A 24,268-nucleotide genomic window follows, 5' to 3' on the forward strand; every position below is an offset into this window, starting at 1 on the left:
TTTAAGGAGATGTGTTTTATAAAGATAGTTATCTTCTGTTCGAACAATTAGTAGAACAGGGACGACTGGAGAGGGAACAATATTTTCACTATATTTAAGATCATGGTACTTAAAAAAAACAATTAGGAAATATCTTATTATAACTAAGTGAGATACATGGAATTACTTGCTATGAAAAAAGGTTGGAGTGCTTTCCAAACCTAGTTCTCTCTTATAATCCTTTTGGTTATGTCTCAATTACAACATAAACAATCTAATATTGGACATAATTGAAGAGAAACCATTTGCCAAGTTATCAGAGGGGTATTTTGTAACGTTGGGTTTAAACATTATTCCACTTCAAATGATTAGTAGAATCAAATGTATTGCCCACATAAGAATGGACAACATAAGGTCTAATGGTATTGATGGTCACTGTGAGGGGGAGACTGGAACCTTGGTTCATCTTTTTTAAGGCCATTCAGCAATTTTCTCCACCCTCTTCCTTGATTTCATTGATTTCCTACATTACAGCAGAGACTACACTTCTAAAGTACTTACAACAACAGCAACAACTTGCATTTGTATAGCGCCTCTAATGTAGTGAAACAGCCCAACGCGCTTCGCAGGAGCGATTATCAAACAAAATTTGACACTGAGCCACGTAAAGAGGTATTAGGACAGGTGACAGCTTGGTCAAAGAGGTAGGTTTTAAGCAGCGTCTTAAAGGAGGAGAGAGAGGAGGAGAGGCTTAGGGAGTGAATTTCAGAGCTTAGGGTTTAGGCAGCTGATGGCACGGCCGCCCATGGCAGAGCGATGAAAATCGGGGATGCGCAAGAGGCAGGAATTGGAAGATCGCAGAGATCTCGGAGGGTTTTAGGGCTGGATGAGGTTACAGAGATAGGGAGGGGCGAGACCATGGGGGGACTTGAAAACAAGCATTAGAATTTTAAAATCGAGGTGTGGCCAGACAAAAGTATTGATTGTAAAGTGCTTTGGAACATCGTGAAGTAGTGAAAGGCGCTATATTAAAGGAAATCTTTCTTTCTTTTATTTCAATTGAAATGAAAATGGGGTGGTTTCTATGGTGGGCGGCCGATCAGTAAATGCGTTTTACTCCTGGACGGTCGGTTGAAAATCTACTCCATCAAGTTGTGCATCTCGCAGCTCCAAATTGGTGTCTCCAAATTTTATTTTCCCATTTACTGCTGGCCCATTTTCACAAACATAAAAAAAACCCAACAAATGATCTCGGCGTGACAGAGATAGCAGCGAACTTTTGGAGAAACTAGATTCCCATCTTTTAGATTGGTAATAATTACCTAAATTCATCGAGAACATTTTTGTATCTTTTCATTACTTGAAGGCTGCTGCAGCATAACGAGTTGAGACAACAAAGGATTTGAACATCTTCACCTTCGATCTCTGACACAACGAAATTAATAAAATTCCTCCTTTCCCTCGCAAAAAATCAATGAATATTTTCTTTTAATAGACTTTACAGAAACAGCGTCAACTTTTTTTTCAAACTTCCTGGGTAGGGCCTCTCTGTTTCCTCATGTCACTTCCAAAACGCAGATGCCGTTTCCTTTCTAACAAGACATAAAAGCTGCCAAAGGAGCAAGCTCATTCTGTTAATGTCTGTGAGCAGGAGATCCCCACAGGGTTTGGCCCAGGGAAAAAAAAATATTTTCAGTTCAGTAAGAATGAGAGGGCTCATTGCTTTCGGGATTGTTTTCTCTCTTTTGAAAGTCTGCGATGGGGTTCTTGATGCAAAATCCCCAACAGAGTGGAAAACAGTTGGGAATACCAAGAATGGAATCAATTTTAATACAACAGAAAATGGAAGAAAGCTTCTGAATGGGCTTGTAAAGGTGATGGCCGGGAATGTGTCTTCCAACAGTCCTCCTGTTGGTAACAGATCTCCGAGGCAGGCGCATCGCAGTGCAAAAGGAGAAGTGTATAAATCCAGCCCCAGTCAGAAACTTCCTCTCTACAGCAAGACTGGAAACAGCAAACCAAACTTTGAAACAGCCAGAGGAAAGTAAGTGCAAACAAAACTTTATATAAAGGGGCCTGTTGTATTCAGGTCTTCTCTCTATTTCTCCATCTCTGTACTTACCAATCTGGAATCTCGCTATCTCCATATCTTTACCTGTCTGTATCTATCCATACTGAACAATCTACATGCATCTTTCTATGTATCTATCTCTATCTGTATTTACCAATCTATATGTCTATCTCTATCTACTTATCCATGTATAGTTATCTACACTGAAGTGTGTATTATCCACATTTTATCTATCTGTTCATCCATATGGGTGCACATGTATAAGAAACATTATCAGTGCTTCATCTTACATGTTTCGGAGTTTAATTCTCAATATGAGAGTGTATATATATATATATATATATATATATCCCAGATGACTCAATATAAGTAAATGTATTGTGCAGTATGGCACTGAGCCATAGAGACCAGGAAGGTCTGACGTTCAGTCCTTGGTCCAGTAGCACTGGGACGCCACAATTGACATCACTGGTCCTGGATTAGTGAATGGAAAACCAACAGTGTTCCAACTGCTGAATTTTTAAAATCTAAAGCAGGAAAACCCCCTCCCTGAAAACCTACGTATGGATCTGACAATAGATCTCTTAGTAATCACCAGGGAGAGAGATTTGTACAGATGTCATACATCATTGATGTAACATTCTAAACCCATAGTTTGGCATGAAGCAGGACAGTGCATAATAAAGGATGTCATGTCATTGTAAACTGTATGGTTCAACTGGATGAGCCATGTTCTATTTTATAATTGAAAAGTTCATTTCTTTTAAAAATTATTTTCTCTTTCCTGTGTTCCGTCACCTACCGTGACTGTGGGCAGGAGATCAGCTTCCAAATCTCTTCCATTGCAGGACTGCAGTTGTCCATGTGGAGGTGACCAAAGTGATCCAGGGTGGCTCTCTGTTTTTCCTTGGGGGGATTGCATAGGCTCTTGAGCTCGACAGTATAGGTGGTGGATACAGATGCTGCATCAGGCTGCAAGTAGAAGGTGGCCAAAGAGGTCAGCGAGCATAGGAGGCGGATGAAAACCACCCACTACTACAATAGGCAGCAGTTGTACTGCAAGAGAGAGATAGTTATCTTGGTGTAAGAGAGGATCAGTAGCTGAGCAGATTGATTCAGCAGGAAGTTTATCAATGAGATTTTGCATCTGATAGGAATAGAGTTATGGCAACAATCCAACCACAGTACAAGTCACCACAGACCTCAACTTCAATGCCCCTCGGTCCTTCCAGTCATCTGCAGGAGACATCCGTGCCATCAGTCAGTTTGTCATGCCCTGCTGCGTTAAACACCATATTTTACAAACACCAAATGCCCACAAAAAAAAAGACTTGCATTTATATAATCCCTTTCGCGGCCTCCCAATGCGCTTTATAGCCAATGAAGTACTCCTGAAGTGTGGTCACTGTTGTAATGTAGAAAACGAGGCTGCCATTTGCACACAGCAAGATCCCATAGAGAGCAATATGATAATGACCAGATAATCTGTTTTAGTGATGTTGGTTGAGGGATAAATGTTGGCCAGGACACCGGGGAGAACTCCCCTGCTATACTTTGAATAATAAAATGGAATCCTTTGCGTCCACCCGAAACGGCAGATAGGGCCTCGGTTTAATGTCTCGTTTAAAAGATGGCACCTCTGACACTGCAGCAGTCCCTCAGAACTGCAGTGGATTGTCAGCCTGGATTACGTGCTCAAGTCTCTGGAGTGGGACTTGAACCCACGAACTTGTGACTCAAGAGACGATGTTGCTACCACTGAAACATTGTCTTGGGCAGCAGCAGGATAAAGCTGCATGTTTCTGCAATCATGACTTCCCTCAGGTACAGGGCACCATAGACCATACACATGTAGCTGTTCAATCATCTGTACACGGATCCATCCTCGATGTCAACAGGAAGGGCCAGTACTGTATGAGCGGGTAAATGGTTTGAAAACCATACCTATGAATGCCCACTTCTCAAGGAATGCACACAACTCCTGGATTCTCAGACAACCATGTGTGCCTCAGCTCTTAAGGGGAAGGACGGCCTCTGGGAGACCTTGGTTACATGCTGCGATTGTGGATTATGATGTTGGTACACCACTCTCTCATCACCAGAACTACAGAACTACTATTAGGCACGGTTGCAAAATTGAGAAGACACTTGGGATGCTTCGGCAAAGCTTCAGATGCTTAGATCTCTTGGGAGTGGGTTCGAGGGGGTGCTTACAAAACACCCCAAAGAGAACTGAGTATTGCAGACATACACGTACATGCACAGACTCCTATCCCACTCTTCTAGAACTCAGTGTGTTATATTAAATCCAGGCTATTACTTCAGTGCAGTACTGAGGGAGTGCTGCATTGTCAGAGGTGCCATCATTCAGATGGTCCCATCTTCCTGTTCATGTGGACATAAAAGATCCCAAGGCACTACTTGAAGGAGAGTAATGTAGTTCTCCTAGTGTCCTGGCCAACCTGCGTCCCTCATCCAACATCACTAAAAAAAAATTACCTAGTCATTAATCTCATTTCCTCTTTGTGAGACCTTGCTCTGCGCAAAGTGGCTGCCAGGTTCCCTGCAGAACAACAGTGACTGCACTTCAAAAGTACTTCATTGGCTGTAAATTGCTTTGGGACGTCCTGAGGTTGTGAAAGACGTTATATAAATGCCAGTTCTTTTCTTTCTTTTTTTCTTCTTTCTAATGCCAGCTCACTTGTGTTATGAAATTTAAACTACCCCATAATCAATGGTGTTGTGATTAACTTGCACACCATGTTGAACATACGCAGCGACACTCTGAGTTTTGGAAGTACCGTTTGACGTGAGGGACTGATTTCACCCGGGTTCACATTTAGGGCTGTGAGTGTACCGGCTGGGACTGGCGAGGGTCGGGCCTGGGTTCGTAATTGCGATGCCTGTTTTAGTAAATGTCAAATTTGGGAATCGTAATGAGCAACGATTTCTGCTCTCACATCACCCACGCAAGTTGGTCTTAATGGTGACAGAGCAGTCAGATTATCCTGTCATGTGAATATTCCAACATCTTCTCCAAGAGCCCATTCATCATGTATGAGTCGAGGCAGTAAGTGTAGACTGGTTATTTGGCCTTGGAGGTCATCACACCGAGCCAGGAGCAGTTAAAATGGAGCAGCTCCGTTTCTCGGTCCGCACCTCCCCATTGCCCACTTTAACGTCGCTGGTTTTGGCGGTGGGAGCCTTGTTTATATGACTGAAGGTCAGTTGAAAAGTTCTCCTTAGTGGGGGCAGGTGGAACAGGATTGCTCCTCTGGGTCTCTGCTGGCCCGGACTCTCCCCACCCTCACTCTCCCGCATCCTCGAGACCCTCACAGCACCCTCCCTCCTGGACTTATCTTGCTGCCGCCAATCTCCTCTTAGTGCTGGCGGGCAGCCTCTGGGTCTTCCGATCTTTGTCAGACTTGGTCCTGCGATCTTCTGGTCTGTACAGCTGAGGACACACCACACATTGCATTTAGCTACTAAGGAATCAGGAGTATTAAAGACAGTTTTCTAACCCACTGCACTAAAACAACAACAACAGCTTGCATTTATATAGCACCTTTAATGTAGTAAAATGTCGAAACGTGTTTCATGGAAACATTATCAAACAAAAATTGACACCGAGTCACACCAAGTTTTGTTAGGACAGGTGACCAAAAGCTTGGTCAAAGAGATAGGTTTTAAGGAGCGTCTTAAAGGAGGAGAGAGAGGTAGAGAGGCGGAGAGGTTTAGGGAGGGAATTCCAGAGCTTAGGGCCTAGGCAGCTGAAGTGGTGGAGCGAAGGAAATCGGGGATGTGCAAGAGGCCAGAATTGGAGGAGCACAGAGATCTCGGAGGGTTGTAGGACTGGAGGAGGTTACAGAGATAAGGAGGGGCGAGACCATGGAGGGATTTGAATACAAGGATGATAATTTAAAAATCTTATAATGGTATGGCCAATGCTGGCAGTCCCCTAGCATTAGATACATTGATATATAACAGTGCTTTCCCTTCTCCTGCTACTCATGAGATTGGGTTGGAGTCAGAGTGGGAACAAACATTAACAGCCAGTCCCGGACAGACAAAATGGACCTAACCTGGTTTGTGCTGTAAGATGCTGCCATCTGCTGCTCAGTGGGTGTATGAACACAGCTAAAACTATGGAACGAAACAGAACAGGGCTCTGCAAAGATAGTTAACCACTAAAATCAGCACAAGAATACTTCGAAAGGCGTTTACAATGTTCTTTCGGAAAACCTGAGGATTGGAAATGTGTTTTTGTTTAACGAATTTACTCCCCTCCCCTCCTGAAGGTTGATTCCTTACTGAGGTACAGCTCCAGAAACCCTGGTCACTTGTCCAAGGGGTTACTATTCATGTGGGAGCCTTGACTGTGCTTGTCAAAGGGTTATTTGACTGTGAGGGGCATTTCAGCTGAGACCAGTCCGGCTCTCTGACACCCACGCATGCACACTTCCAGCAAAAGCCACTGGATAGTGATCAGGAGGGGGAGCCCGGGATGATTTTTCCCCTTCCTTGTCGTGGGGTACTGAGGCCAATTGCAATGTCCTGACTCCCAGACCAGCTAACACGCAAGTCACGTGTGAAGCCTGAACCCCCCCTTCCCCCACTTCTGTATGGGGCTCAGCCTCTCTCTGTATAAAGCCACTGTGTCAGCTGTGGCTCATTTGGTAGCACTCTCACCTCTGAGTCAAAAAGTAGTGGGTTCATGTCCCACTCCAGAGAATTGATTACGAAATCTAGGCTGACACTTCAGTGGAGTGCTGTGCTCTCTGAGCGGTGCCGTCCTTCAGATGAGACGTTAAACCGAGGCCCCGTCTGCTCTCTCCGGTAGATGCAAAAGATCCTGTGGCACTATTTCGAAGAAGAGCAGGGGAGCTCTCCCTGGTATCATGGCCAATATTAATCCCTGAACCAACACCACCAAAAAAACCCAGATTATCTGGTCATTATCTCATTGCTGTTTGTGGGACCTTGCTGTGTGCAGATTGGCTGTCACATTTCCTACATGTTGGCCAGGGGCTGCAGAAAACTACTGAGCTGAATTCGAATTGCTAACAAAGACACTAACTTTTTGAACTGAGGTGACCTGGAGTTCAGTCACTGGTCTGAACTGGCCAGAACCGGTTTGAATTCGTTCCGCTTCTTAGAGGGACAAAGGAGCTGTGATGAGACACCAGTCCTTATTTGGAAAAGGAGTATTGAGGTGATGCTACCTAACCCCTTGGAACAGAGCCAATCAGGGGATGACATTGACCACTCCAGCAACTTTGAGCCAATTGGAGAAGACAGCATCATTCGAAAAGACAGACTTGGAAATAAAACTGAAGAATTGCAGGCTTGGTGGCAGAGAGAGAGCGAGTTTGTTTGTGAGGGATACTCCGGAGACTGACCATCGTGGAAGTAGGGACCCTACGTCAGGGACGTAGAGACTACGTCAGGGACGTAGAGACGATGTCAGGAGTGAGAGAGAGAATTGCCTGGCCAGCAGTATCTCTCCTTTCCGGGTAATATAATATCCTTTCTATTCTGTGACCACTCAGGGAGTGTTCGTCAGAGAAACCTAGTGGGTGTGCGTTTAAATCCTAATACTCAGGGAGTGTTAGTCAGGGAAACCTAGTGGGTGTGCGTTTAAATCCTAGTTTGAGTATAAAACTGTATAACCTGCTGTAAACTGCATGCCTATATCTAACTAGACGTATAAGCGGTATGTACATGATCTAATAACGTTAATAAAGCGAATTGAGAACTAAGAGAGAATTGACTCTTCCTCTGTGTACTAAGCCAAAACCGTTAACCGGTGACTTCCGGTCAACATACATTACAACAGTGACTGCACTTCAAAACTATTTCATGGGCTGAAAAGCATTTTGAGATGTTGGGAAAAGTGCGATATAAATGCAAGTGCTGCCTTTCTTTCGATGAGTAGCGTCCCTAGGAATGGAGATTTGTTGATTGAATTTCTGAGTGGGGGGGGGTGGGTTTCTCCCAATCATCCGTCATAACCTTGGTGGAAGGTCCGTGGAAACCTCAGGGCAACGGTGCAAACAGTGTTCACGTGGGGTTTCTACCAAAGTTACAGCAGATGATCGGGAGAACCCGCCTGAGAAATTCAACCCCTTAAGGCCCTACACTAAGTCTGAGGTACAAGTTTGTTTCATTACAAGAGATACTTTCTTCAATGCAATAGAACCCGGCGTAAAATAAAAACCTCAGCTATCCTTAAAAACAACTTAAAAGTGATGATCTTTCAGATTTTAATTTCAGATCTCCAAGTAACACGTAGAATTCAAAGCCTATAATAAATGACAGCGAAATAATTTTAAACAACATAAATCGTCTTCATCTTAATTTCATGTTTTGTTTAGAAATAATTCATTAGACACATATTTACAAAAGAATAATAAAAGTAATGTGAACAGCAAAGTAAAAGAAACTAAAAAGAATAAGTAACACTAAAGATGGGTACAGTAATGTAATGGTTGTGTTACTGGAGTAGTGACCCAGAGGCCTGCACTAATAATGCAGTGAATGTGACTTCAAATCCCACTGTGGCAGTTTGAGAATTTGAGTTCTGTTCTTTTAAAAAAAAAAATCAAAAATAAAATAATGATTCTGAACAAAAAGCTGGTATCAGTAAAAATGACCATGAAGCTGTTGGATTGTTGTAAAAACCCAATTGGTTCACTAATGTCAACATTTCAGAATAGGTTAGATAGGGGGTTAAGGGGAATAATGGGATATGGGAACAGGGCAGGCACATGGGATTAGGGCCACTGTTCCTGTGGAGGATACACACCGACATGTTGTAATATCTAAGTAATTCAATGTAATTCTATGTAACAAGCTGATTTGCTTGACAGCTCCCTGCATGGTTTGAAACATTACAACAGTGTCAGAGATTGAACCGGTTAAGTCTGATCCATGATCCATGTCAAGGTTGATTGGGAGAAACAAACTGGTTTTCAGCTAATGAAAACTCAGCTTTTCTGAAACTTCTTCTCCAAAATGGAGCTAGAAGAAAACAGGATCATAGGAACAGGAGTCGGCCATTCAGCCCCTCGAGCCTGTTCTGCCATTCAGTTAGATCATGGCTGATCTGCACCTCAACTCCATTTACCCTATTTCAGACTTGAAAATTTCCGTTGTCCCAGCACCCACAGACGTTTGGGGGAAAGAGTTTCACATTCCTACTACCCTTTGTGTGAAAACGTACTTCCTGATTTCACTGCTAGTTCTAATATTAAGATTATAGGAACATAGGAACAGGAGTAGGCCATTCAGCCCCTCGTGCCTGCTCCGCCATTTGATAAGATCATGGCTGATCTGTGCTCTAACTCCATATACCCGCCTTTGGCCCATATCCCTTAATACCTTTGGTTGCCAAAAAGCTATCTATCTCAGATTTAAATTTAGCAATTGAGCTAGTATCAATTGCCGTTTGCGGAAGAGAGTTCCAAACTTCTACCACCCTTTGTGTGTAGAAATGTTTTCTAATCTCGCTCCTGAAAGGTCTGGCTCTAATTTTTAGACTGTGCCCCCTACTCCTAAAATCCCCAACCAGCGGAAATAGTTTCTCTCTATCCACCCTATCTGTTCCCCTTAATATCTTATAAACTTCGATCAGATCACCCCTTAACCTTCGAAACTCCAGAGAATACAATCCCAATTTGTGTAATCTCTCCTCGTAACTTAACCCTTGAAGTCCGGGTATCATTCGAGTAAACCTACGCTGCACTCTCTCCAAGGCCAATATGTCCTTCCGAAGGTGCGGTGCCCAGAACTGCTCACAGTACTCCAGGTGCAGTCGAACCAGGGATTTGTATAGCTGCAGCATAACTTGTGCCCCCTTGTACTCTAGTCCTCTAGATATAAAGGCCAGCATTCCATTAGCCTTCTTGATTATTTTCTGCACCTGTTCATGACACTTCAGTGATCTATGTACCTGAACCCCTAAGTCCCTTTGGACATCCACTGTTTTTAACTTTTTACCATTTAGAAAGTACCCTGTTCTATCCTTTTTTGATCCAAAGTGAATGACCTCACATTTGTCTACATTGAATTCCATTTGCCACAGTTTTGCCCATTCACCTAATCTATCAATATCGCTTTGTAATTTTATGTTTTCATCTACACTGCTTACAATGCCACCAATCTTTGCGTCATCGGCAAACTTAGATATGAGACTTTCTATGCCTTCATCTAAGTCGTTAATAAATATTGTGAATAATTGAGGCCCCAAGACAGATCCCTGCGGGACTCCACTAGTCACATCCTGCCAATGTGAGTACCTTCCCATTATCCCTACTCTCTGTCGCCTTTCGCTCAGCCAATTTCCTAACCAAGTCCGTACTTTTCCCTCGATTCCATGGGCTTCTATCTTAGCTAACAGTCTCCTATGTGGGACCTTATCAAATGCCTTCTTATGCTCCCTTGTTCTGGATTTCTCCACCAGATGAAACACTTTCTCTGCATCGACCCTATCAAATGTTTTACTAATAGGTAAGTTAGATTTGTTAGGAAATGGGGCAGGTGGAATCGAAAGTCTTTTGGACCACGGAAAGGGGGAAATCTCAGCAGAAGAAAATGGACATTTCAGAAACTCAGGTGTACTTCAAATCTAAGGGTTAGATTATTATACAATTACAACTCTGTCGCTTGTGATTTTTCAGAGAAAAGTTCCATCAAAAATACACTTTGGATTTAACAGATTCGCGTCAGATGTGACCGCGGGAAAATAATTTGGCTTTGAGTTTTGGAAATCAAGATGCTCTTCTCTACAATTAATTTGTTCCTTGCCATTTTCTCCAGAGCGTCATTAACCCCTCCTCCACCCCCTCCCCACTCCTCGTGCTTTCCTTTGGTGGCATTGCCTCTGTATGTTTTCTCTGTGTCGAGTGTGCAGGAGGTGCAAAGAGTTATGAGCCCTTTCCAAGTTAAGTGTAATCTTTCTTGTTTTGTTTTAAAGAAACTGGTGTGCCTATGTCCATACAAGACTCTCGCCTACTGTGACAATAGAGAATATGCAGACATACGTGTTGCTATCAACAAAGCCGTGCCCATTGAAAGTGGGGCACTGCCAGCCGAGGTATGTATCACCATTTGTATATATTGATTGACATCGCAACATTACTTATTGTGCAAAGTGTTAAACCTGTTTATCTCTGGGATAAATAAACAATAAGCCTAGTTGGAACCAAGTGCGAACCAAAAGTTACTTGCCATATAAAAAATTAAGGGGTGATCTAATTGAGGTGTTTAAAATAATTAAAGAGGTTGATAGGGTAGATGGAGAGAAACTATTTCCTCTGGTGGGGAGTCCACAACACGGGGGCATAACCTTAAAATTAGAGCTAGGCCATTCAAGGATGATGTCAGGAAGCACTTCTTCACACAAATCTTTAAATGAAATATAAAAATTAGGTTATACCTATCAGTAAAGGCTGAACAGCTGGAGCTCTTTTCTCCAGAAAAGAGAAGGCTGAGCAGTGGCCTGATAGAGGTCTTTAAAATTATGAAGGAGTTCATAAGGGGTACGGTAGCATAGTGGTTATGTTACTGGACTAGTAATCCAGAGGCCTGGACTAAAATCCAGAGTTATGAGTTCAAATCCCACCACGGCAGCTGGTGAATTTAAATTTAATTAATTAAATTAAATTAATTAAATAAAAAATCTGGAATTAAAATACTAGTATCAGTAATGATCGCCATGAAACTACCGGATTGTCGTAAAAACCCATCTGGTTCACTAATGTCCTTTAGGGAAGGAAACCTGCCGTCCTTACCCGGTCTGGCCTATATGTGACTCCAGACCCACAGCAATGTGGTTGATTCTTAATTGCCCTCTGAATGGCTGAGCAAGCCACTCAATTGTAAAATCTCGCTACGAAAAGTCATAATAAGAATAAAACCGGACGGACCACGAGGCACCGGACACGACAACGGCACCAGGACACGACAACGGCAAACCAAGCCCAGTCGACCCTGCGAGGTCCTCCTTACGAACATCTGGGGACTTGTGCCAAAATTGGGAGAGCTGTCCCACAGACGAGTCAAGCAACAGCCTGACATAGCCATACTCGCAGAATCATACCTTTCAGCCAAAGTCCCAGACTCTTCCATCACCATCCCTGGGTATGTCCTGTCCCACCGGCAGGACAGACCCACCAGAGGTGGCGGTACAGTGATATACAGTGAGGAGGGAGTGGTCCTGGGAGTCCTCAACATTGACTCTGGACCTCATGAAATCTCATGGCATCAGGTCAAACATGGGCAAGGAAACCTCCTGCTGATTACCACCTACTGTCCTCCCTCAGCTGATGAATCAGTCCTCCTCCATGTTGAGCACGACTTGGAGGAAGCACTGAGGGTAGCAAGGGCACAAAATGTACTCTGGGTGGGGGACTTCAATGTTCATCACCAAGAGTGGCTCGGAAGCACCACTACTGACCGAGCTGGCCGAGTCCTGAAGGACACAGCTGCTAGACTGGGCCTGCGGCAGGTGGTGAGCGAACCAACGCGAGGGAAAAACTTACTTGACATTGTCCTCACCAATCTACCTGTTGCAAATGCATCTGTCCACGACAGTATTGGTAGGAATGACCACCGCACAGTCCTCGTGGAGATGAAGTCCCGTCTTCGCACTGAGGACACCATCCAACGTGTTGTGTGGCACTACCACCGTGCTAAATGGGATAGATTCAGAACAGATCCAGCAGCTCAAAACTGGGCATCCATGAGGTGCTGTGGGCCATCAGCAGCAGCAGAATTGTATTCCAGCACAATCTGTAACCTCATGGCCCGGCATATTCCTCACTCTACCATTACCAACAAGCCAGGAGATCAACCCTGGTTCAATGAGGAGTGCAGAAGAGCAAGCCAGGAGCAGCACCAGGCGTACCTAAAAATGAGGTGCCAACCTGGTGAAGCTACAACTCAGGACTACATGCATGCTAAACAGTGGAAGCAACATGCTATAGACAGAGCTAAGCGATTCCACAACCAACGGATCAGATCAAAGCTCTGCAGTCCTGCCACCCAGTCGTGAATGGTGGTGGACAATTAAACAACTAATGGGAGGAGGAGGCTCTGCAAACATCCCCATCCTCAATGATGGCGGAGTCCAGCACGTGAGTGCAAAAGACAAGGCTGAAGCGTTTGCAACCATCTTCAGCCAGAAGTGCCGGGTGGATGATCCATCTCTGCCTCCTCCCGATATCCCCACCATCACGGAAGCCAGTCTTCGGCCAATTCGATTCACTCCACGTGATATCAAGAAACGGCTGAGTGCACTGGATACAGCAAAGGCTATGGGCCCCGACAACGTCCCAGCTGTAGTGCTGAAGGCTTGTGCTCCAGAACTAGCTGCGCCTCTAGCCAAGCTGTTCCAGTACAGCTACAACACTGGCATCTACCCGACAATGTGGAAAATTGCCCAGGTATGTCCTGTCCACAAAAAGCAGGACAAATCCAATCCGGCCAATTACCGCCCCATCAGTCTACTCTCAATCATCAGCAAAGTGATGGAAGGTGTCGTCGACAGTGCTATCAAGCGGCACTTACTCACCAATAACCTGCTCACCGATGCTCAGTTTGGGTTCCGCCAGGACCACTCTGCTCCAGACCTCATTACAGCCTTGGTCCAAACATGGACAAAAGAGCTGAATTCCAGAGGTGAGGTGAGAGTGACTGCCCTTGACATCAAGGCAGCATTTGACCGAGTGTGGCACCAAGGAGCTCTAGTAAAATTGAAGTCAATGGGAATCAGGGGGAAAACTCTCCAGTGGCTGGAGTCATACCTAGCAAAAAGGAATATGTGGTGGTTGTTGGAGGCCAATCATCTCAGCCCCAGGACATTGCTGCAGGAGTTCCTCAGGGCAGTGTCCTAGGCCCAACCATCTTCAGCTGCTTCATCAATGACCTTCATAAGGTCAGAAATGGGGATGTTCGCTGATGACTGCACAGTGTTCAGTTCCATTCGCAACCCCTCAAATAATGAAGCAGTCCGAGCCCGCATGCAGCAAGACCTGGACAACATCCAGGCTTGGGCTCATAAGTGGCAAGTAACATTCGCGCCAGATAAGTGCCAGGCAATGACCATCTCCAACAAGAGAGAGTCTAACCATCTCCCCTTGACATTCATCGGCATTACCATCGCCGAATCCCCCACCATCAACATCCTGGGGGTCACCATTGACCTGAAACTTAACTGGACCAGCCATATAAATACTGTGGCTACGAGAGCAGGTCAGAGGCTGGGTATTCTGCGGCGAGTGACTCACCTCCTGACTCCCCAAAGCCTTTCCACCATCTACAAGGCACAAGTCAGGAATACTCTCCACTTGCTTGGATGAGTGCAGCTCCAACAACACTCAAGAAGCTCGACACCATCCAAGATAAAGCAGCCCGCTTGATTGGCACCCCATCCACCACCCTAAACATTCACTCCCTTCACCACCGGCGCACTGTGGCTGCAGTGTGTACCATCTGATGCACTGCAGCAACTCGCCAAGGCTTCTTCGACAGCACCTCCCAAACCCGCGACCTCTACCAGCTAGAAGGACAAGAGCAGCAGGCGCATGGGAACAACACCACCTGCACGTTCCCCTCCAAGTCACACACCATCCCAACTTGGAAATATATTGCTGTTCCTTCATTGTCGCTGGGTCAAAATCCTGGAACTCCCTTCCTAACAGCACTGTGGGAGACCCGTCACCACACGGACTGCAGCGGTTCAAGAAGGCGGCTCACCACCACCTTCTCGAGGGCAATTAGGGATGGGCAATAAATGCTGGCCTCGCCAGCGACGCCCACATCCCATGAACGAATAAAAAAAAAATAGGGTAGACGTGGAGAAGGTGTTTCCACTTGTGGGGGAGTCCAATACTAGGGGCCATAAAGGAATTCAGGAGAAACTTCTTTACTCAGAGAATGGTTTGAATGTGGAACTCACTACCACATGGAATAATTGAGGCAAATAACATAGGTGTATTTAAGGGGAAGCTCGATAAATACATGAGGGAGAAAGGAACAGAAGGTTATGCTGATCGGGTTGGATGAAGAGGGGTGGGAGGAGACTCGTGTGGAGCATAAACACCAGCAGCATGCACCAGTTGGGCCGACTGGCCTGTTTCTGATCTGTGGACTTGATGTAATTCTATGTAATGTCGGATTTTGTAGCAGGAAATGCTGAAACCAGGAAAATGGGAGTGAATTTCGACTTCCGCCCGAAATGGGCGTGAGGTCAGAGGAGCAGCCGTGTCATCCGCCCGTTCTTGCTGGCGTGAGGCCCCAGGCACTTTGAGGCCTGGGTCTCGTTTATACACTGCCGTCGAGTTGCGGGCGCCAAGCAGGCAGCTCGTCAGTTATGGAAGGGCAGGAAATCGGCCAGCTCCTATGTGGAACTGGCCTGCAGGTCGGGTCTGGGTCGCAGGTGATCCTGGAAGGGGGACTCACACGGGGCCTGTAACGGGCTGGAGTTTGTTGACTCTGGAGGAGCACTGACTAGAGAAAGATTACATGGCTCTGGGTAAGGAGTGTTTGTATCATTAATGACTGATTGGGACAGGCTCGATGGACCAGTTGCTATTTTCCTGTCCTCCATTTTCTTGCGTAACCCCCATGGACATACAGGGCCTGAGTGTTTTAATATTCAAGGGCTGGATTAGCCAGTCAAGAATAAGAAGATGCTTGCTGTCTTCAGCAAGGAGGGTGAGAGTATTACTTTCCTTCAGAAGACCTGCTTGTCCCTGGCAGAATATGCGAAATTGCGTCAGGGCTGAGTGAGCTTTCCCCTTTACGTCTTCCATAAGACTAGGTGGTAGCTATCCTGATTCTTAAAAACCTACTATATGAGATTGTTAAAACTACTACAGATGAGCAGGGTTTATATGAAGGGTTTCAATAGAGTAAATAAAGAGAAACTCTTTTCACTGGCAGGAGGGTCAGTAACCAGAGGACACAGATTGGCAAAAGAACCAGAGGGAGATGAGGAGAAATTTGTTTAAGCAGCGAGTTGTTACGATCTGGAATGCACTGCTTGAAAGGATGGTGGAAGCAGATTCAATAGTAACTTTCAAAAGGCAATTGGATATATACTTGAAAAGGAAAAATTTGCAGGGCTTTGGGGAAAGAGCGGGGAGTGGGACTAATTGGATTGCTCATTCAAAGGGCTGGCACTGGTTCGATAGGCCGAATGGCCTCCTTCTGTGCTGTATGATGTGTCTTTTCTGCTGATCGACCGCCATAACCTTGGCGGAGGATTGGAGTAAACCTCTGCGTACATGGGAGAATCCCGAGGAAATTCCCAGCGCATATCCTACTCTGCCCGACTGACTGATCTCAGCTGGGGCAGCTGTCAGAGTGCCACAGGTGACCTGGGTTAGGGAGGGGGAAGGTCGGCCGGGGTCCTTGCTTCTGATTCCGAAGGTGATGCCTGCTGCAACTGCAATGACGTTCGGTCGCAGAGAGGATTGGGGCTCGGCTATGACTAAACCCTCACCCTCCCATGAGCATAATAGGTGTCAGCCATGGCTCAGTTGGTAGCACTCTGGCCTGAGTCAGAAGGTCATGGGTTCAAGCCCCACTCCAGAGACTTGAGCAGATTGACACTGCAGTGCTGTACTGAGGGAGTGTTGTATTGTCAGAGATGCTGGGCCTGATATTACCATGGTGATTGGGCACGTGGGTAACGCGCCCGGTGAAATCAGTCTGCCCCGCGCACAATCGCAGGCTGATTGGATCCACTTACCTCTTGTTCCGGGTTCCCCGCTGCTGAGCTGGACGGGCTGCGCATGCGCAGTAAGGTCTGTCAGCTGGAGGAGCTCTATTTAAAGGGGCAGTCCTCCACTGACTGATGCTGCAAGAAATAGGAAAATTTACAGCATGGAGCAGCCCAGGGGGAAGGCTGCTCCCAGGTTTAATGATGCCTCACTCCAGGTATTATTGGATGGGGTTAGGAGGAGGAGGAGGGGGAGGACAGAGATCTTCCCCCCCGGTGGGTGGGAGGAAGCGGCCTGCCTCTGCCACCAAGAAGGCCTGGCTCGAGGTGGCAGAGGAGGTCACCTGCACCATCAACATATCGCCCACCTGCATACAGTGCAGGAGGCACTGCAATGACCTAAGTAGGTCAGCCAAAGTGAGTACACTTACTCATTCCCCTACACTCCGTCTGCAACCTCACCGCCCCCACCCCACATTTCCTTCTGCATTGCTAACACTACTCTGTCACATCACCCCTCACACCCACTCAAACCTCATCCTCACCTTACCTGCACTTACTCATCCCGCCACGAACACTCAACCCAATCCTCATACAATCTCATGGCTCTATCTCATACTCACCCTCTCATGGCCAGCCTCACTCAGCCTGCCACTACCTGTGCTGCAGCCACAGGGCATGCATCACATATGTGCAGTAGGCAGCATAAGGCAAACGTGTCGTGAGCATGAAGGGGATGCACAAGGGTGTTTGAGGGTTTGTCATGGTTTTTACTTATATTGAATTTCTGAGCAACTCACATTACATATTATATTGGCACCACTACTGCCACGTCTTTGCGAATCTTGTCTGGTTTGTGCAATAATGCCCTTTCCTGAGGATCACAATGAAGACCCACAACTGATGCCACCCATTGTGTCACTGCAGAGTGGGTGTAGGTGTATTTGCAGGGCTCTTTTGTGCAGACGACTGAGAGACGTCGGCGATGTCCCCGGTGGCACCCTGGAAAGATGCGGAGGAGAAGTTGTTGAGGGCAGTGGTGACTTTGACAGCGACAGGTAAGAAGATGGTGCTCGGGCCAGCCGGGAGCAGCTCGGCATGAAGGAGGCTGCAGATGTCCACGACTACATGTCGAGTGACTCTGAGCCTCCGTGTGCACTGCTGCTCAGAGAGGTCCAGGAAGCTGAGCCTTGGTCTGTGGACCCTGTGGCGAGGGTAGTGCCTTCTGCGACGCATCTCTCTCTGCAGTTGCCCTCCCTCCTGCTGTACAGGTGTATGTGTCACAGCACTGTGTTGTGGGGCTCCACGTGTCAGAGGTGGACGGCATGGCTGGCGAGGCTGGTGATGCTGTTCGCCCTCCGCGGAGGTCATGACTGCAGCTACGGCGGCCCCCATCCGGAAGATGTACATCTGAGGGGGTCCGCAAGGTAGGTACATGTGTCTGGACCCCGGGGTAAGTGTGCAAGTTGGTGAATTTTGTTGTTAGGAGGAGGGTGGTGGAGGCCAAACTTTGTCCCAAGTGACAGAGTGGCCTCCTGCAATGAATGAGGGTCTCCCCCCCCACCTGTCAAATGGACCTTTGCAGCTGCCACAGGCTGATGGCTGCAACATGTCCATTTGAACTGGGAGTGTTTCCCCCAGTACGGGAAACAGTCCCAGTTGTTTGTAAAATCCCATCCCTCCTAAAATATCACGTTAATCAGGTCTGTAAATGACCTGAAATACCAAAATAAATACTTTAAATGGCACCCCGCCGGTTTTAATTGCCGGCGGGAGTCCCACATGCGGGGGCTGCGCGCGCATGTCAGCATGTCAGTGGCGAACCCGGAAATGAGGCGGGTTGGAGCCGGGCTCCCGACCCACCCCGGGAATCCCCGATTTTCGTAGCCCCCCCCGCCAGAAACGCACCCGATGGCGGGTGCTAAAATAGAGCCCGCTGTCTCTTGGATGAAACATTAAACCAAGGCCCCATCTGCCCTCTCTGGTGGACGTAAAAGATCCCACGGCACTATTTCGAAGAAGAGCTGAGGAGCTCCAACCAGTGTCCTGGCCAATATTTATCCCTCAACCAACACACGAAAAACAGATCATCTAGTCATTGTCACATTGCTGGTTGTGGGACCGTGCTGTGCGCAAATTGGCTTCCACGTTTCCTACATTGCAATGGTGACCACACTTCAAAAGTACTTCATTGGCTGTAAAGCACTTTGGGATGTCCTGAGCATGTGCAAATTGCTGTATAAATGTAAGTTCTTTCTTTCTGGTAACCTTGCCAACACTTGTGGTGAAGGATCAAACGTGAAAAACAGCCGTTTGGACGAGCTGTGGGAAGCTGCCTCTTGCCTTGTGGGACAGTATCCCAGCAGGGTGTTGCTGTGAGAGGAGTGAAGAGAGGAGAAATCATCCACAAAACGTAGAAATTGGCATGTGCTGGTTAACACTATTCAAAATATAATACATCATCAGCGGCACCGTGGAGAGTGGCACATTTTTGTCTGACCGAAATTACGCATTCAGCTGTTCTGCTGTCAATGCAATCAAACCCATTCACCTTTAAACAATAAAAACCATCACATCTATTCTCCGAGACAGAAATTAAAAGCGGAGACCAGTTATTATCGAATCAAACATTCTTCCTGCAGGAAATGAGTAAAGAGATGATAATTAAATATCAAGCGGACAGATGTATCATTTACCTCCCTCTCCCACCCCTTGCTGAGCACATCTGTCAGACGTTGCTGCATCTGTACCTGCTGATGATTCTACGGAATTGAACCTCATACAATGTTTATTATCCCACATCTTACCTGAAGTATATATTATGGTATATTCAGAACTCTCAATACAGTATTGGTGAGGTAATGTCTTTAAATCATGTAAAACACCGTAATCAATATATTTATAGAGCTGCACTATATTAAAAATACTGTGCAATACAGAGACTTCCTACTGGCAGAACATAATTTAAACCCTTTTTGTGAATGTATCTTTCAGTTTGCTTTCTCTTCCTTTCAAAATGTACAATCATTTCTACACATAAAAAAGCATATATGGATGGAGGGTTAACTGCTTCTCCTAATATACTCTATACTCTTGTTAAAATTATGAGAATTATGGATGACTCCTGATGTCTGTGTTTAGTAAAAATATTATTTGAATATCGGGATCACATCCCAGTGACGGAAGAGCAATGGGCTACCATCTAGATATAAACCCTCATCTAGATATAAATCCTCATCTATAAATAAATTCTCATCCAGATATAAATCCTCATCGAGCCTTCCCCCCAATGACTCACTGGATAAATTGCACCATTTGTTGTGGCAGTGACCACATAGACCAGGAAACCCCCAGGGTCAATCCTCCATCTACGTGGAGGTGGCCGAACCCAGCTGGAGTGGCAGCATAGACAATACACTTGCCCTTGGCGGTCCAGAGCTAGGGAGGAGAAGAATCATTCAGGGTTCCTGCTCCTGATCACAATCCAGGGACCCCTGGAAAGCATGTGGATATCGGTGGAGATTGGGATGGGTCACACAAATCCGGGGCAACCTTCCTTTACTCGAGTGTGAACACCAACCTTGCAGACATCATGGCTTCCTATCCTCAGGGCAAAATGGGACGAAACAGCAATGCTTCAAATTCCTTCCTGCCATTGCCGGGATGATGCTACAAATAATTGTTGTGCAACTGCTTACATTGGGTAAGCCTTCATTCCCTCTCTGATCCTTCAGTTAAAAGTACCTGATATTTGATTATTTCTATTTGGGGTTCATTCCCTGACCACTTCCCCTCTTTTTAGTCGGAACAAATACCATTCGCAGGTGAGAGGGCAGGTGTGACCTACTGCTGTCCTCTGCAAATGTCTCTCTCCTCACTTGCTAGGAGATGGACTGGAGTGGGCTGAGCAGCTCACCCTTCAATTTGACCTCCATTTACTTCCTCCCCGATGGCACTGCTGACATCAGGACTTGCCTTGCGGTGAATCATTTCCTCCTCCTATCACACTCTGCTTTCCTATTATTGTTGGCTATTTGTTAAGGACTGTGATGAGGATGCTTTTTTCATTTCTTTGCTCTGCTTCAGGCTTGTGTTTGGCTTCCAAACACCTGTACTGTAATACAGGGTCGTATAAGAGGCTACATTAAGCTTCCATTCAACTGGCTGTATTTCTACAATCTGTTGGCATTTCGAGCTTTGGGCTGTTAACGGTGCATTAATCTGACATTAAATCACAAGCCATCTCGGAATGTGGGCGTTGCTAGCAAGGCCAGCATTTATTGCCCATCCCTAGTTGTTATAAACTGGATCACCAGGTGGTGAAGGATAGAATTCCGGAGCAATCTTCAGTTGCTTTATTCACAGACCTTCACGTTACCCACACCACACTCTAGATAAGCTCTCCTATAAATTGGCACAAGCGAGTCCCCAATTGATACGCACCACCTGAATACAATTAACACTAATTGATATAAATCATATGGATACAATTAACACTGGTTGCCCTTGAGAAGGTGGTGGCGGGCCTTCTTCTTGAACCGCGGCAGTCCGCGTGGTGAAGGTACTCCCCCAATGCTGTTAGGTAGGGAGTTCCAGGATTTTAACCCAGCGACGATGAAGGAACGGCGATAAATGTCCAAGTCAGGATGGTGTGTGACTTGGAGGCGAATTTGGAGGTGGTGTTGTTCCCATGCGCTTGCTGCTTTTATCCTTCTAGGTGGTAGAGGTCGCAGGTTTGGGAGTTGCTGCCGGAGCCTTGGTGAGTTGCTGCAGTACATCCTGTAGGTGGTACACACTGCGGCCACGGTATGCCAATGGTGGAGGGAATGGATGTTTAAGCCAGAGGATGGGGTGCTGATCAAGCGGACTGTTTTCTCCTGGATGATGTCGAGCTTCTTGACTATTGTTGCAGTCGCACCCATCCAGGGCAAGTGGAGAGTATTCCATCACACTCCTGACTTGTGCCATGTAGGTGATGGAGAGTCTTTGGGGATTCAGGAGGTGAGTCACTCACCACAGAATACCCAGCCTCTGACCTGCTCTAGTAACCACGGCATTTATGTGGCTGGTCCAGTTGAGTTTCTGGTCAATGGTGACCCCCACGATGTCGATGGTGGGGAATTCAGTGATGGTAATGCCACTGAATGTCAAGGGGAGGTTTTTAGACTCTCTCTTCTCGGAGACGGTAACTGCCTGGCATTTTTTTGGTGCCAATGTTACTTTTCACTTACCAGCCCAAGCCTGGATGTTGTCTGGGTTTTGCTGCACGCGGGCATGGACAGCTTCATTATCTGAGGAGTTGCGAATGGAGCTGAACACTGTGCAATCATCAGAGAGCAGGTGATGGAAAGAACATTATACTAAGTCAACATTTCACAATGCAACAAGCTAAATGCACATTATTGGTCAAATTTTATGAGGCTGCAGTCCAATGTGAAGTCTTGCTTAGCAGGAGAATCTGGCACAGTTCTATGCTCTTGATTTTCCAGTAAGGAATGGGAGGACAACAGGAACACTGTGAGTTGCTAGACTGACTTCCATGCCCAGTTCTACAACTACACTCCCATCAAGCAACATGCCATGTAGGGAATGGAGTCTCACAAAGTATATCCTCATATGCCTCCATTATACTGCAGGTACCTGTTTGAGGCTGGTATTTGCTTGGTGACCTTTGGGCTCTAGTACAGTAGGTTGTCAGCCAAATGGTTGAGAGGGCAGAGCATCCTTCTTTTTGCCAAATGAAAAAAAATTGCTTTGTTAAAAAAAACAAAAAATGAAAAGTTGTTGTCCGCACTAAACATTCTGGATGTTTCTGTTCGTAGATACCAGATCCTGAACCGCCCTGCTTACAGAATGAGGCATAAAATAGTGACATCTTTGGAATGGAAGTGCTGTCCTGGATATGCTGGAGCTAACTGCCAACCCAAAGGTCAGTGTTAAGCCAATCAGTCACAGCGTCTGACGCAGGCAGAAGAGACGATGTACTCACCCAAAAGTATATTGTGCCTATTGTCGATTTCCACCTCTAGAACATCGCCCGTCTCCGCCCCTGCCTCAATTGCTGAAACCCTCATCCATGACTTTTTTACCTCTGGATTTGACTATTCCAATGCTCTACTGGCCGGCCTCCCATAAAACTGAACTCATCCAAAACTTTGCTGCCCATATCCTAACTTGCACCAAGTCCCATTCACCTATCACCCTGTGCTTGCTGACCTACATTGGCTCCCAATCCGGGAACGCCTCGACTTTAAAATTCTCATCCTTGTTTTCAAATGCCTCCATGGCCTTATCTCAGTAACCTCCTCCAGCCCTACAACCCTCCGAGATCTCTGCGCTCCTCCAATTCTGGCCTCTTGCGCATCCTCGATTTTCTTCGCTCCACCATTGGCAGCCATGCCTTCAGCTGCCCAGGCCCTAAGCTCTGGAATTCCCTCCCGAAACCTCTCCATCGCTCTCTCATAGAAACACGGAAAATAGGAGCCATTCCTATTTCCTTTGGGCCTGCTCCGCCATTCAAAATGATCATGGCTGATCATCTAACTCAGTACCTTGTTCCCGCTTTTTCCCCATATCCCTTGATCCCTTTAGCATTAAGAAATATATCTATCTCCTTCTTGAATACATCTAATGACTTGGCCTCCACTGCCTTCTGTGGTGGAGAATTCCACAGGTTCACCACCCTCTGAGTGAAGAAATTTCTCCTCATCTCGGTTCTAAATGGCATACCCCGTATCCTGAGACTGTGACCCCTGGTTCTGGACTCCCCAGCCATCAGGGATATCCTCCCTGCATCCAATCTGTCTAGTCCTGTTAGAATTTTATATGTTTCGATGAGATCACCACTCATTCTTCTAAACTCTAGTGAATATAGGCCTAGTCAACCCAATCTCTCCTCATACGTCAGTCCTGCCATCCCAGGAATCAGTCTGGTAAACCTTTGTTGCATTCCCTCCATGGCGAGGACATCCTTCCTCAGATAAGGAGACCAAAACTGCACACAATACTCCAGATGTGGTCTCACCAAGGCTCCGTACAACTGCAGTAAGACATCCTTGTTCCTGTACTCAAATCCTCTTGCAATGAAGGCCAACATACCATTCGCCTTCCTAACTGCTTGCTGCACCTGAATGCTCGCTTTCAACGATTGGTGTACAAGAACACCCAGGTCTTATTGCACCTCCCCTTTTCCCAATCTATCACCATTCAGATAATAATCTGTCTTTCTGTTTTTACAACCAAAGTGGATAACCTCACATTTATCCATGTTATATTGCATCTGCCATGTTCTTGCCCACTCACCCAACTTGTCTAAATCACATTGGAGCCTCTTTGCATCCTCCTCACAGCTCACATTCCACCCCAGCTTTGTGTCGTCTGCAAACTTGGAAATGTTACATTTAGTTCCCTCATCCAAATCATTGATATATATTGTGAATAGCTGGGGCCCAAGCACTGATCCCTGAGGTACCCCACTAGTCACTGCCTGCCAC

The 24,268-nt window shown here is 46.2% G+C and overlaps 1 protein-coding gene across 1 annotated transcript in view; it reads left to right on the top strand.

Moving 5' to 3' along the window:
- The first annotated feature begins 1,609 nt into the window (after positions 1-1,609).
- Positions 1,610-24,268, top strand: part of LOC137330088 (multimerin-1-like) — a 65,852-nt gene continuing 43,193 nt past the window's right edge. The window contains exons 1-3 of the mRNA XM_067994467.1: positions 1,610-2,023; positions 11,025-11,144; positions 22,598-22,704. Coding sequence (XP_067850568.1) covers positions 1,617-2,023; positions 11,025-11,144; positions 22,598-22,704 — 634 coding nt within the window. The 5' untranslated portion in view covers positions 1,610-1,616. The remainder of the gene's footprint in view (positions 2,024-11,024; positions 11,145-22,597; positions 22,705-24,268) is intronic.

Source organism: Heptranchias perlo, chromosome 1 (genome assembly GCF_035084215.1).
Source record: "Heptranchias perlo isolate sHepPer1 chromosome 1, sHepPer1.hap1, whole genome shotgun sequence".
Taxonomy (NCBI): Eukaryota; Metazoa; Chordata; class Chondrichthyes; order Hexanchiformes; family Hexanchidae; genus Heptranchias; species Heptranchias perlo.